Source organism: Colossoma macropomum, unplaced genomic scaffold (assembly GCF_904425465.1).
Source record: "Colossoma macropomum unplaced genomic scaffold, Colossoma_macropomum, whole genome shotgun sequence".
Lineage (NCBI taxonomy): Eukaryota > Metazoa > Chordata > Actinopteri > Characiformes > Serrasalmidae > Colossoma > Colossoma macropomum.
The window spans coordinates 17,257,075-17,269,896 of record NW_023494800.1 but is presented as its reverse complement, the minus strand read 5'-3'; the positions used below and the strand labels follow the sequence as shown (position 1 = coordinate 17,269,896).

Below are 12,822 nucleotides of genomic sequence, written 5' to 3'. Positions count from 1 at the left end.
TATCGTGAGGCATACCGGAGCTACAGGATACTAAAGCCTCCGCAACCTGACAGTAACATGGAGCCACTGAGGAATGGAGGCAAGAACAGCCAGAAACCCCCGGTATGATTGGTGATGTCCCTTACACATAACCATGTCATCTCCATGTCGTGTGAAGGCAATGTTGTAGAGGTTAAAGTCCTTATTATCACCAGGGCCTACGCCCATTTCCAGACTACACTGTGGTGGTGTTCGTTGTTGGGATATGGGGGTTGGTTGGGGAGCGTTCTGGGGTCTACAGTACTCTTAAGGTTAACAAACGACGGTTCAGTAGAGGGCACTGGTATCAAGACAGGCCTAGTACTGTTTGTTGACGTTTGTGTACATAATTTACACAATCCTGTATTTTCGGTGGCTGTGATTGATTTTGAACGCTGTTTTACACAGCTTTTTCAACAGAGTTGCTTTTTATGGCCCTTATTCATAAGTCTCTAAGATGTATTTCTATCCCTCTAAATGTATTTTAACACTAAGTTTAGTTGTAGATTATATTCCTAAGGCCTCAAACGCTGCTAGCTTTCCGTAGAGAACTTCAGTAGAGAACTTAAGATTCTATTATGATCCAAATACCTCTAAATAGTAAACTGCATATGCATGTAACATGTAATAATTCACTGTGTATTGATTTTTGGACGAAACGGTAGTCTTAATTGTTCAAACTCATTGGCAACTGAATAATTGATGTGATTCATATTGTTTATTTATGCAGTCATAATGACATCACTGTCAAGTTTCTGTAATATAGATTTGTACATAGCATCCAGCCCATAGACAGCACTACTGGAATGTAAGCTTGTTATTAAAGGGGATGACTATTCAAAACTATTGTGAAACATTGTCTTAGTCATCAGGCAGCATATTCATAACTATTTCATGTTAATACTTTCTGTGAGGAAGCTTTTAGACTCTTTAGACTCAGATTCTGGTTGGCACATTCCATAACAAACTACTCTGAAGTACTTTGTTTACATCTTGATCATTTCATTATTCATTTTGAAAAAAATGGTGGATTTTTCTCCTTACTTTGATATATATGATATAAAGCAATGACGTTTACAGCAGAATAACCTTAATCTTACTCTCTAAAGGATTCTTGAACTTGAATGACATGACTCATAACACGCATACCAAAGGTGTCCCTAAAAGGTGTGGAGGACATGAAGGGCGTGAACATTTTGTCGTGTTATGCTGTTTATGACATTGTGTTAGCAGCCATTTCCATTACTGTGTCTCTTGTTACTGAATGTCCAAATAACCTTTAAAGGGGGAAAACATGGTTGTGTCTTTATGTATATATATATATATATATATATATATATATATATATATATATATATATATATATATGTGTGTGTGTGTGTGTGTGTATGTTTTAGTTTTTTTAGTTCCTGCTTATTTCACTTGCTGTTCTGACACATCTGTAGGATGATGACCCATCAGAGATTTTCCTCCCTTCACCTGCGGGGAGGAAGATGGAGAAGAACAACCTGCCATGCAGAACCATTACCATTGTAGTGATTGTTGTAACCATATTAGCAGCATTGCTTGCGCTAACCATAGGATTGCTAGTGTGGCACTTTCATTGTAAGTACTCTGACCTGACACTCCACAGAATAAATGCAGAGTTTTTTTTCTTATACATAGCATATAATAATGCTCATTTTTGTCTCATGTAGTGAGGACAGAGAGCAGAGTAAAGAAGGTTATCAGTGGTTCCATGACAATCTCCAATCAGAGATTCTCAGACAGTTATGAGGACTCTAACAGTAGGCAGTTCAAAGAGCTGGCCTTGCGGGTCTCAGAGCAAGTGAGTTAATTATCTGTGACATTTTATTCCGATGCTTTGCTTTTTTATTAGGCCTGTAATAATAATCATGTACCAGAGTAACTTGTCTTAGCATAATTCTAAGTTTCAAGCGCTTGTCTTTCAGATGAAAGGTATATACAGTCATTCCCCAGTACTGTCCAAATATTATGTCAAGTCCAGTGTTCAAGCCTTCAGGTAAGGAATTTAAATTCAGAGTCAAGCTTCTCTCATTATTTGGCATTCACCTGGTTCTAGCTAGCTAAGCATTTTTCCATTGTATATTTCAAATGTTATAATATTAACAAAATGTTGCTGTCCTTTTCAGTGAATCCAGTGATAACAACGTCATAGCCTACTACCTCTCGGAGTTCAGTGTGCCAGTGGCTCAGTCATCTGCTGTGGATAAGGCCATCAACTCCCCTGAGGAAGCTGTGGGGCCCAAGCAAGGCCGCATGAGGTTGAGTCTGGGCCGTAAGCCTGGCAGCATCCTGGTTATCGACAAAATGATGTCTGGAGGTACCTAAGGCTTGTATCACAATGTTTTATTGTTGGTTATGGTTTGAAGAATTCTTTAGTTTCAGTGCATTCGGCGTGTTTACTGGCAATTAGGTTCCAAGTTAGCTGCTCTCTTCATGTTGTGAACATGGGCTATGTGGGTGCTGCATGCATGCACAGTGAAAAAAACACAAATTCCAATAATCCAATCATTCTCATTAAGGTTTAAGGTTACACAATCACAAATCAGATATGTATGCAATTTAGGACCACATATGAAACTGATTGATTCAAGATCTGATTTGAAAAGCCTGGCAACATCCTGCTTATCAACAACATGATGTCTTGAGGTTCCTAAGGCTTGTATTACAATTTCATACTGTTGGTATCGGTTTGAAGAATTCTTTAGTTATTTAATGCAAGTACATTTTATGTATTGTTTGTCTATAGTCACATTTTTGGGTAACACTTTACTGACCAGCAGCGTTCATAAGGCTGCACAAAACCTTCAAAAGCCTTTCATGACAGCTGACATAAACCTGTATAAGCATTTATGAAGGCTTATTCCGTGACATAATAAAAGTGTCAAAATTGACAGCTGATGTTTGTTGGAATAAGCCTTTATGAATGTTTATATAGGTTTAAGTCAGTTTTTTTTAGAATTAGTCTTTGTTATGTCAGTTTTAGGTTTATGTAGGTGTCATGTAGCCTTATGAATGCTGCCCTTCAGTAAAGTGTTACCATTTTTTGTTAAATTATGAAATAAATAAGATCATATTGTCTCAGTCACTCCAAAAAATGAAGATTTTTAATGTGTTGTTTTAATTTATTGTCACAGCTGTGGATGCTCGGCTTGTTAATGCCACTTCTAGACGTGAGTGAAAGATCTTTTTCAAATGAGTCAGATTTTAGATCAGATACTTTGTGATTTTAGGTACTTACTGACTTTGTTCCTTCTGTCAGGTCACTATAAGAATGCTCACCACTCCCATATGGGAGAGTTAGGCACCATCGAGTCCCCAGGCTTTCCTAATTTTCACTACCCTCCAAACGTCTATGTTGAGTGGCAGCTCCGTGCTGACCCTGCTCACAGAATCAGATTGGAGTTCACAGCCCTCCACCTGGAGAAAGACTGCAACAACGATTTCATCAAAATATATGATTCTCTAGTCCCTACTGAGAAGCAGGTCATTGCAGAGTGAGTAGTCTTTGTATTTCAGTACTTTTAGTGCTTAGAGTTTGTGATTTCGGATTTTTTTGTTAAAATCTGCCTTGATGGTTCACATTCATGTGTGAAACATACTTTAGTATGAACGAACCTGTGTCCTGATCAGTAGCGTCATGTTAATGATCCATGTGTGTCATGATCAACAACAGCAATAAACTAGCAGAATAAACTAGTAGCATGAGCCTTTACCTCAGCTGTTCATGATTAGGGAAGAAGGTTTGAAAAGACCGTGTGCTTCAGTGCATTCGTAGCGTTTACTGGCAGTTGAGTTTCGAGTTATCTGCTTTCTTCATGTTGCGAACATGGGCTATGTGGGTGTTATGTGCATGCGCAGTGGAAATGTGAAAGTGAAAACACACATAAATTCCAAAAGGCTTAAGGTTACATTGTCACAAATCAGATATGTATGCAGTCTAGGCCGCATATGAAAGTGGTTCAGATCTGATGCGTTAACTTTAGATGTTCACAGTCTCATTAAAGCAAAAAAATCAGATTTTGCTTTAACTTGGTTATGCACGAAGCTATAGTGGCACGTTAGTTTGTGTAGCACTAACATGAGACAGTACAGGTGAGTAGGGTAATTTTAAATTGGTAGAATAGAATAGAATAAACCTTTGCAAGTTGATTACTGATATTCTTACAAGTACATCTTTGTATATAAGTTTTGCAAAAACTTTGCATTTAGACATGCAAATAAGATATTTACAACTTGTGCATCCATTTGCAAATTTTAAAAAACACAAAATCTAGCTTTTGGGTAATGTTAGAATTAAAATCTATATTTCATTGTGAAAACAGGCTCCAGAGAAAGGACTTTACAGAGCAGATTATTGAAATTAAAACTGAGTAATTGAAATTGCTAACTTTTAGAACATACAGTTATACGTGAGTGGACACATTTATGTTTTTACATTTTTATGATTACTCTTTAAGAAAAGACTATGTTATAGATGCAATTCATCAAAAAGTCTGAGAAATGATTAACCGAACCAAACAATCATTTCTGCCTTTAGTGTCTTTCTTTAAACACCTCAGCTGGGTTGAGAATAGTTCACCAACCAAAAAATCTCCAGCCAGCAATGATTATGTAGCCTTCGCTGAAAAAATGGGGCATTGAATTTACAAGATTCAAATCAAGTGGTTGCACATGACGTTCATTTCACATGCAGCCATTTGACACATTTGAAGCACAATTTTTTCAGTGGGGCTTAAGGATGGATAACACAAATGAATGGGAATGCCACATAAATGGAAAAGATGTACATGTATATGGCCAGCAATATAAACAGCTACTGTGCCTGAAACACTCATACCAGTGCAATGCTTACTAACACACCACTACCATGTAAGTATTACTGTTATACTGAGAATGATCCATCACCCAAAAATGATCTGGTCAGTGGTGGTCCAATGGTGGTAGAGAATGGCTGTTGAATCAGCAGATGGGCTACCGTCAGTAATTGTAAGCCTACATAGTGCGCCTATATGGTAAATATACATGGGAAAGTAGTTAGTAAATGTAGACAGGGCTGACCAAAAGGGTGGGAAAGAGGCAGAACTTTCAGGGGCCCTGCCCCTAGGGGGGCCCAAGAGGCTGATCATTCAGAATGCATGACGCTGGAACATGTGTTGACAGTCACGAAAAAATAGGGCTCCTCTCTGACATTACAGTTTAACCCCTGTGTATTCCCCTTTGCACATTTAAGTATCAGTTTAACATAGCATGCACATCCTAAAATTTCTAGTGCACATCCTAGTGATTTTACTGTTTATTTTTACTGTACCATTTTAAAATAAATAATAAAATAATAAGAATGTCTTACCTAGAATAGACTGATATTAATTGTAATGTTCATTGTGCAATTGTAATACCTACAAAAATACAAAGATCAGCTTGTATTCAGTATCAGTACATACTCAATGTTAAAAAACTTGAATTTATGACAGGGTTAGGGGGTTTTTCGTCTTACCCTCTTTAGATAGAGGTGGGGGGGTGTGGAGTGGGCAGCCAGCAGAATTTTTCAGGAGCCCTGCAGTCTCTTTGTGTGGGTCTAAATGTAGGAACAAGGCAGGTGTGGCAAATGAACAGGCAAATCAGTAGTATTTGTATTAACTATGACGGTAATTACTCTGAACTTAGACTCAAACTGCTACTATCATATTACACCCTTGTGATCAATAATCTGTCCAATATGTTCAGGAAGTGTGGATACTACACCCCCAATGAGCAGCTGATTTACCTTTCCTCTGGAAATGTCATGTTAGTTACACTGGTCACTAACAGAGAGAAGAATTTCCCAGGGTTCAGGGCGACATACTCCCAAGTCCCTGTAAAATCCCAAGGTACATTTTTACAAAGTCATGATAGATATTGAACTCTGGATTCTCTCTTGTGGATGATGTAGCAATAATTACAATAATTAAAACCTACACTAATTTGACACTTATGTCTCCTTCAGAGTGTGGGGGGAAACTAACAGGAATGAATGGCACATTCACCTCTCCTGGCTTTCCTTCACGCTATCCTCCTCAGATCCAGTGCGTTTGGGACATTGAGGTAAGCAAAGTTTATTAATAGGCCATAGAGAATGCACTGGATAATTGACACCAGATATTTCTAATCTCATATTCCAGTTGTAGTGTTTTCTATTTATGCATCTATGTGCTGATTCTCAGGTTCCAGCAGGAAAGCATGTCAAAGTGAAGTTTAGCAAGTTTTCTCTGCATGAGCCACAACAGAACTCGCACCACTGTACCAAAGACTACTTGGAGATAAACAACAACAGGTTAGAGCTTTGAAAAATATTGAGAGCATTTAAAAGAAAAAAATGCTCCCTGTGAAGGGCTGTTCTAGATGTTTTCGTTCAGTTTATAAATAATGCATGCAAGTTATTTGTCTACGCATTTCAGTTTGCTAATGATATGTTTTATTTCATATGTTTAAGGATGTGTGGAGAAAAATCCACGAGCACAGTCCACTCCAGCAGGACCAACCAGATAACGGTCAAATTCTACTCCGACATGTCCTATGTGGACCAGGGCTTCTCGGCAGAGTTTGAGGCCTTTGAGCCCAATGATCGTACGCCAAACGATTTGTTCTCAAGCACATTAAAAAATATCCAATTTAAATATGCTGTGAGGATATTCATACTAATGTTTTAATGTACGAATACGTTAAAATGCTAGGTATACAAATGACCATATAATAATATGTCCATAATAACATACATTTGATTGTCCTGTATTCATAGCTTGTCCTGGGAAATTCCAGTGTGACAATGATGTCTGTGTTAACCCTAAGCTGAAGTGTGATGGCTACGATGACTGTGGAGACATGAGTGATGAGAAGAACTGTGGTAAGTTCAGAGCTGTCACTCTCCACAGAATTAACTGGGACACTCCCTTAAACTCCATGCATGCTTATGCATGCAGTGCTGCATTCTTTTTTGCACTTTTTAGTGTCACCTGACATGTTGTTTCTGCTTATAGTCTGTGAGGAGTTTCACGTCAAATGTAGGAACGGCTTCTGCAAGCCCAAATTCTGGCACTGTGATGGGGTGAATGACTGTGGTGACAACACAGATGAGGAGAACTGCGGTAAGAATGGAATCGCAAAGCTGATTATAGTCTATGTCATGACTATCTCTGATTATACAGAAAAAGAATTACTCACATGCATGTATGTCATACACTGGTGTTTGGCCAAGGATGCATTACAGACTTGGCCTTTGAGGCTAGTGTCCATGGGTTCTGGGGGGGCCTCAGACCAAAAGGTTAAAGATAGTATAGTCCAAACAGATATAAACATTAGATATAAAATAAATAGCTCCTTGAATACAAATAACTAAATGAAAAAAGGAATATTATCTTTTTTGAGGTCATGTAAGTTTTAGATTATTGTTGACTTGCCACTGACTTGTGTGTAAGACTGCTTCTGTTTTTGCATTATGACTCTGTTTGGCTTGAAAGGGAAAGAGAAGAAATCTTGATTCAAATCTTACAAAAAAATCATACACAAATATTGTTACAATGTAGGCAAAATATGATATTGCATGATAATAAGGCACATTTTTTCATTTAATTTCTCAAATAAATTTTCAGTGTTGGTCAAAGTGTACATGAACACGAATGTGAATTATTTTTAATGCCACTTTTCAGTTCTTTATTTTTTTATTTATTACATTGTTGGAAGGCACTGTGAACACTGTTGGAGTGCAGGGGGCCTCCAAAGAGCTGTTTTTGGTGTGTTTTTCCTGTCTGTTTACTTCAAGGAGGAAAACCACAATAAATGCCAGATATTCCAACAAGACAGTGCAAGAGGCCACACAATTCATTAAGCGATGTAATGAACTGGCACAATTTAAAACCCACTTAGATTTTCTGTGGACAGCAGTGAAGAAAGTGTGGCAAGCACTTTTAAATAATTTTAACTGTGTGGCATGTTGCATCTCACGTTGTCTTGTTGGAATATCCGCTGTTTATTGTAGACAAGATAAACACACCAAACACAGCTGCAAAACGTCAGTGTATGACATATGTGAATGTGATCAATTCTTTTTGACTGCCAATGTGGTTTGGCAAATATTTACAGTAGCTGTTTGCCACCTGTCTACAGGACACTGTAAAGCTGGAGAAGTTGCCTGTCGAAATGGCCGCTGTGTCCCTGAATACAAGAAGTGTGATGGCCATAATGACTGTGGTGATGGCACAGATGAATCCGAGTGCCCCAAATGTGAGCACACCTACTGCACACAGGCACCAATTGTTTCTTTTTAATCTTTTTAAAGATTAGAGAACAGACACACCTACCAAAATCTCTTGCTTTTTTAAATAAAAGAGTGTGATGTAATATGTAAACACTGATAAAGTTTCAAAACGTACCATTCACTTGCCAGTCCATACAGTCCATATATGGAAGCAAAGCTGCGGAAAATAGTCATGAATTACATCTGTTTTTGGTACATAAAACCACACAGATGTAATAAGAGAAACTTATTACAATCTATACAGGAAAATGTAGAATATGGGCTCTTTAAAAATATAAAATCACTGCGTAGTAAATTGCATATTTAATTTGTTGCTGTCCAAAAAAATCTCTAAAACAGTCATTTTACAGGAAAAGGCAAAAACACTCTTAGCATTTAATGTAAGTTCATGTAAGGAGATTCTAATTGCTGCCATTTTGGAGCATTTCTATTGCTCCATTTAAATGATGTTAAAAAATACATAGGAGATGTAGAAGAATTTAAATTATGCATCAGTATCATGCAAATTGCCAACTAATGATTGACAATTAATTGAGAAAATAAACTTTAATGGTTGTTTTTTTAAAATAGAGTAACATCCCTACTTTTCAGACACATACATGCTTGTGTACAGGCAGAGAATCAGCATGCAGTTTAACTTCTTTTCCTGTGTGTATTTAGCCGTAGTTCTCAGGTGCTCCGAGTACACCTACAAATGTAAGAATAACACGTGCATTAGTAAGCAGAACCCTCAGTGTGATGGGGAGCAAGACTGTGAGGACGGTTCAGATGAAGCAGACTGTGGTAAGTTCAAATGGCCGATGAACTTTATGGCTATTGTGACCATTATGACTCAGATAATTTCAATATACTCCATTACTGTTTTTACCCTAACAATATTTAATCCATTAGTGATGCTCTGTGTCTGTGGTTGCTGGTTTGTCTGTTAGCACCTCAGTGTGTGTCCTAATGTCCACCTGTATGCATATATGTGTTTTCTGCAGAGTGTGGTACGAGACCCTACAAAAGTTCCCGGATTGTGGGTGGTGAAGAATCAAGTGAAGGCGAGTGGCCCTGGCAGGTCAGCCTTCACATGAAAGGGCAGGGTCACGTGTGCGGAGCCTCTGTAATCAGCAACCTCTGGCTAGTCACTGCTGCCCATTGTGTACAAGACACTGAAAAGTTAATGTAAGCACATCTTCTCTTTTTTCCATCCCCACATGGATTCCAACTTAATGTCCTTCTCTTCTTTTCTTCTTTTCTTTTCTAATTCAGCATTTTTACTACTGGCGTTAAATGTGACAGCAAAACTCTTTACTGCAACAAAATCCCAATGACAAGCTGTGAATGTTAGTGAAGGTCTAGTTATCATCTTTACAGCAGACACCATAGTACGATGCATTATTTGCACTGTAGCTAGTAGGCCTACAAGATTAATAATGTAGTACATGGTGATTTTAAATATAATTCATGACACTACAAAAAATGGGAGTGTGCAAGGTCTAGCGGAGTTGGTGTGGATTGAAGCATTGTTTAAAGAGAAATTACACCAATTTTTCAAATGTTCTGCATAATTAAATCATCAAGATGTAAACACAGTTATTCGGAGTGGTTTGACGTTAAATTTGTCACTCTAGATAAACTTACTGAGTCAGAGTTGTTGACAGTGGTATTGATAGAAACCAGACATCTGAAGCATTTCATAACTCTAAAAGCTACCTCACAGATAGCTATTTCATGAAATGGTTTTGAATATGAAACCTGACGCCTAAGACATTGTTTCAGAATAGTTTTGAAGTAAGGCTTGGGACATATTTTTAAAAGCCGTTTATTGTGAAGAGGTAAAAGCTTGGCATTGTAAGATAAAACAGTACCCAATATAATTTATTTTTTGGATTTATCACTATTATCAGTATTAAACACACGTTTGTAGGCCCATCAGTCATTTTGTACAGTAGATTAAAAAGCTGGTTCCTCGTACATCCATTGTAACGAAATCTGAGGCAGTAAGTTTCTCTACAATGAACCATTTTAAATCAAAACTCAAATCTCAACCATTTAATCATGCAAAACATTTGAAAAATTGGTGGAATTCTCCTTTACAATTGATGTGTAGATGACTAAACAGCACTTCACAAACACTTTCAGTGAGAACTGGCATACATTCTTTTTACCTGAGGAATCCTCTGGGTGCAAAAAAAAAAATTATAACTGTGCTGTACCACCTGTATGCTTTCTGTATGCACAAGCCTTTATACTGGATATCTGGGCAGGTATTCTCAACCGGGCCAGTGGGAGGCCTACCTGGGGCTACTCACTCAGGGTAAAGCCAGTACTTCGACAGTACAGAAGAGTGTGAAGCAGATCATCTCACATCCTGAGTACAATCCCAAGACCTATGATAATGATATTGCCCTGATGGAGCTGGACAGCCCAGTTAATTTCAACCAGAATATCTGGCCTATCTGCCTACCTGCAGCCTCACATGAGTTCTCTGCAGGCCAGGCTGTGTGGATTACAGGCTGGGGCACAACCAGAGAGGACGGAAGTAAGTATAAATACATTTATTAGGGAAAAGAGGTTGATTGGATTTAGCAATGCATGCAAAAAAGAAACCAGATCATGTGCTAAATAGGTGCGTAAATATGCATCAGTGCATCTGAATGCTAAAGGTAGTGATTCGACTACATCCATTTTGGAATAACAGAATCTATTATAATTAATTTTAATAATCTGTAATAAAGTATGCACTCATTTTATTTTTGCCAAATTATAGCGTTGTCCCGTGACCCAGAAGGATAAGTGGTTTAGAAAATTTGTGTGTGTGTGTATGTTTATAGCACTGTGCAAATATCATATCTTTAATAATTTCCGGTAAAAATGGCCATTAGGACGTGTGTATATATTCTCCAGCAGCACTGCTGTGTCTGATCCACTCAGACCAGCGCAACACACACTAACACACCACCACCACAAAAGTGTTACTTGCAGTGCTGAAAATGATCCACCACCCAAATAGTACCTGCTCTGCGAGGGTCCATGGGGGTCCTGACTACTGAAGAACAGGGTAAAAGGGGGCTAACAAAGTATGCAGAGAAACAGATGGACTATAGTCTGTAATTGTAGAAATACAAAGTGCACCTATATAGTAAGTGAAGCTGGATGGACAATGAGCGTAGAAACAAGGAGGTGGTCATAATGTTATGCCTGATCAATGTATGTATATATATATATATATATATATATATATATATATATATAGTGGTCCTGTCCATTTGGCAAATGGGGTGAAAGGGGGATAACAAAGTATGCAGAGAAACTGATGGACTACGTGTAAACTCTGTGTGTAGATGTAAAGACTGGGGTACTGTACAACTGTATTGTCTTTGTGCTCCTGGCTCAGGTTTAGCATCAGTGCTGCAGAAAGCAGAGGTCCGCATCATCAATGACACAGTGTGCAATCAGCTGATGAATGATGAGATCACTCCACGCATGATCTGTGCTGGAGTTCTGGCTGGAGGAGTGGACGCCTGCCAGGTACAGAAAATTTACTTTTATTCCTGTTACCTTACATGTTTCATTTGCTCATATTCATAAACTCACTTCCTTCATGCACCCTCAGGGCGACTCAGGTGGGCCAATGTCCTCTGTAGACCCAGACAGCGGGCGTTTGTTTCTAGCTGGAGTGGTCAGCTGGGGGGATGGCTGTGGCCGAAAGAACAGGCCTGGTGTTTACACTCGGGTCACAAAATATCGCAGCTGGATCCAAGAGGAGTCTGGGGTATAGAGGCATAGGGTGTTTTTTCATCTCTAACATCCTACTTCGAGAGCTTGGCTTGAGACCAGCGAAGTCCGAATTCATGTGTGGAAACTTCAGCACTCAAACTCTGGGTCCATTATTAGGTTATTTATAACTACAATGCAACCAATATAATAATAATCTGTATTTAAGAGAATTGAATTATGGGCCCACATGTTAATGCAGGGGTGCCCAGTCCTAATACTGGAAATCCACCAGTTCCAACACACCTGGCTCTAATGTTCAGATGCCCCTAAAGGCCTTCATTACCTCGATCAAGTGTGTTAGATTAGGATTGTAGCCAAATTCTGCAGGGTGGTGGATCTCCAGGACCAGGATTGGGCACCCCTGTGTTAACTTAATCTGAATCCAAAAAGGAAGTATTGAATATGTTTGAATTATGTTTTGTTTGTTAGGAATTGTTAGTGATAATGTTCAACAGTGATTACTAATTCTGTCATTTTTATTATTTCATTTTAAGTTAATTTCTGGGCTTTGATTACTTCTGATGATTTCCCTAAGGTGAGATTTGTAAATATATTTACATCACTTTTTTGGAGGGGGGGGGGGTGCTGTTGCCCTTGTTATGTTTTTGTTTGTATGCAATTTTTAAAGTGTATGCATGTATGATTAAAAAGAACTGTTTACACATATGTTTCTATTCCTGGATTAGGCATGCCAGTGTATCTGTGGTCTGTATTGACGAGCC

General features: G+C 38.4%; 1 protein-coding gene across 1 annotated transcript; it reads left to right on the top strand.

The window, feature by feature from the left end:
• st14b (ST14 transmembrane serine protease matriptase b) lies at positions 1 to 12,762 on the top strand. Its single transcript, XM_036588665.1, has 19 exons — positions 1 to 102; positions 1,464 to 1,623; positions 1,716 to 1,846; positions 1,971 to 2,041; positions 2,172 to 2,362; positions 3,180 to 3,215; positions 3,305 to 3,539; positions 5,770 to 5,912; positions 6,029 to 6,126; positions 6,246 to 6,355; positions 6,515 to 6,648; positions 6,821 to 6,925; positions 7,059 to 7,166; positions 8,185 to 8,301; positions 8,996 to 9,118; positions 9,319 to 9,502; positions 10,588 to 10,862; positions 11,718 to 11,851; positions 11,937 to 12,762. Exons 1-19 carry the CDS (start codon positions 58 to 60, stop codon positions 12,099 to 12,101), a joined length of 2,565 nt encoding a protein of 854 aa, XP_036444558.1. The 5' UTR covers positions 1 to 57; the 3' UTR covers positions 12,102 to 12,762.
• Positions 12,763 to 12,822: the final 60 nt, after the last annotated feature.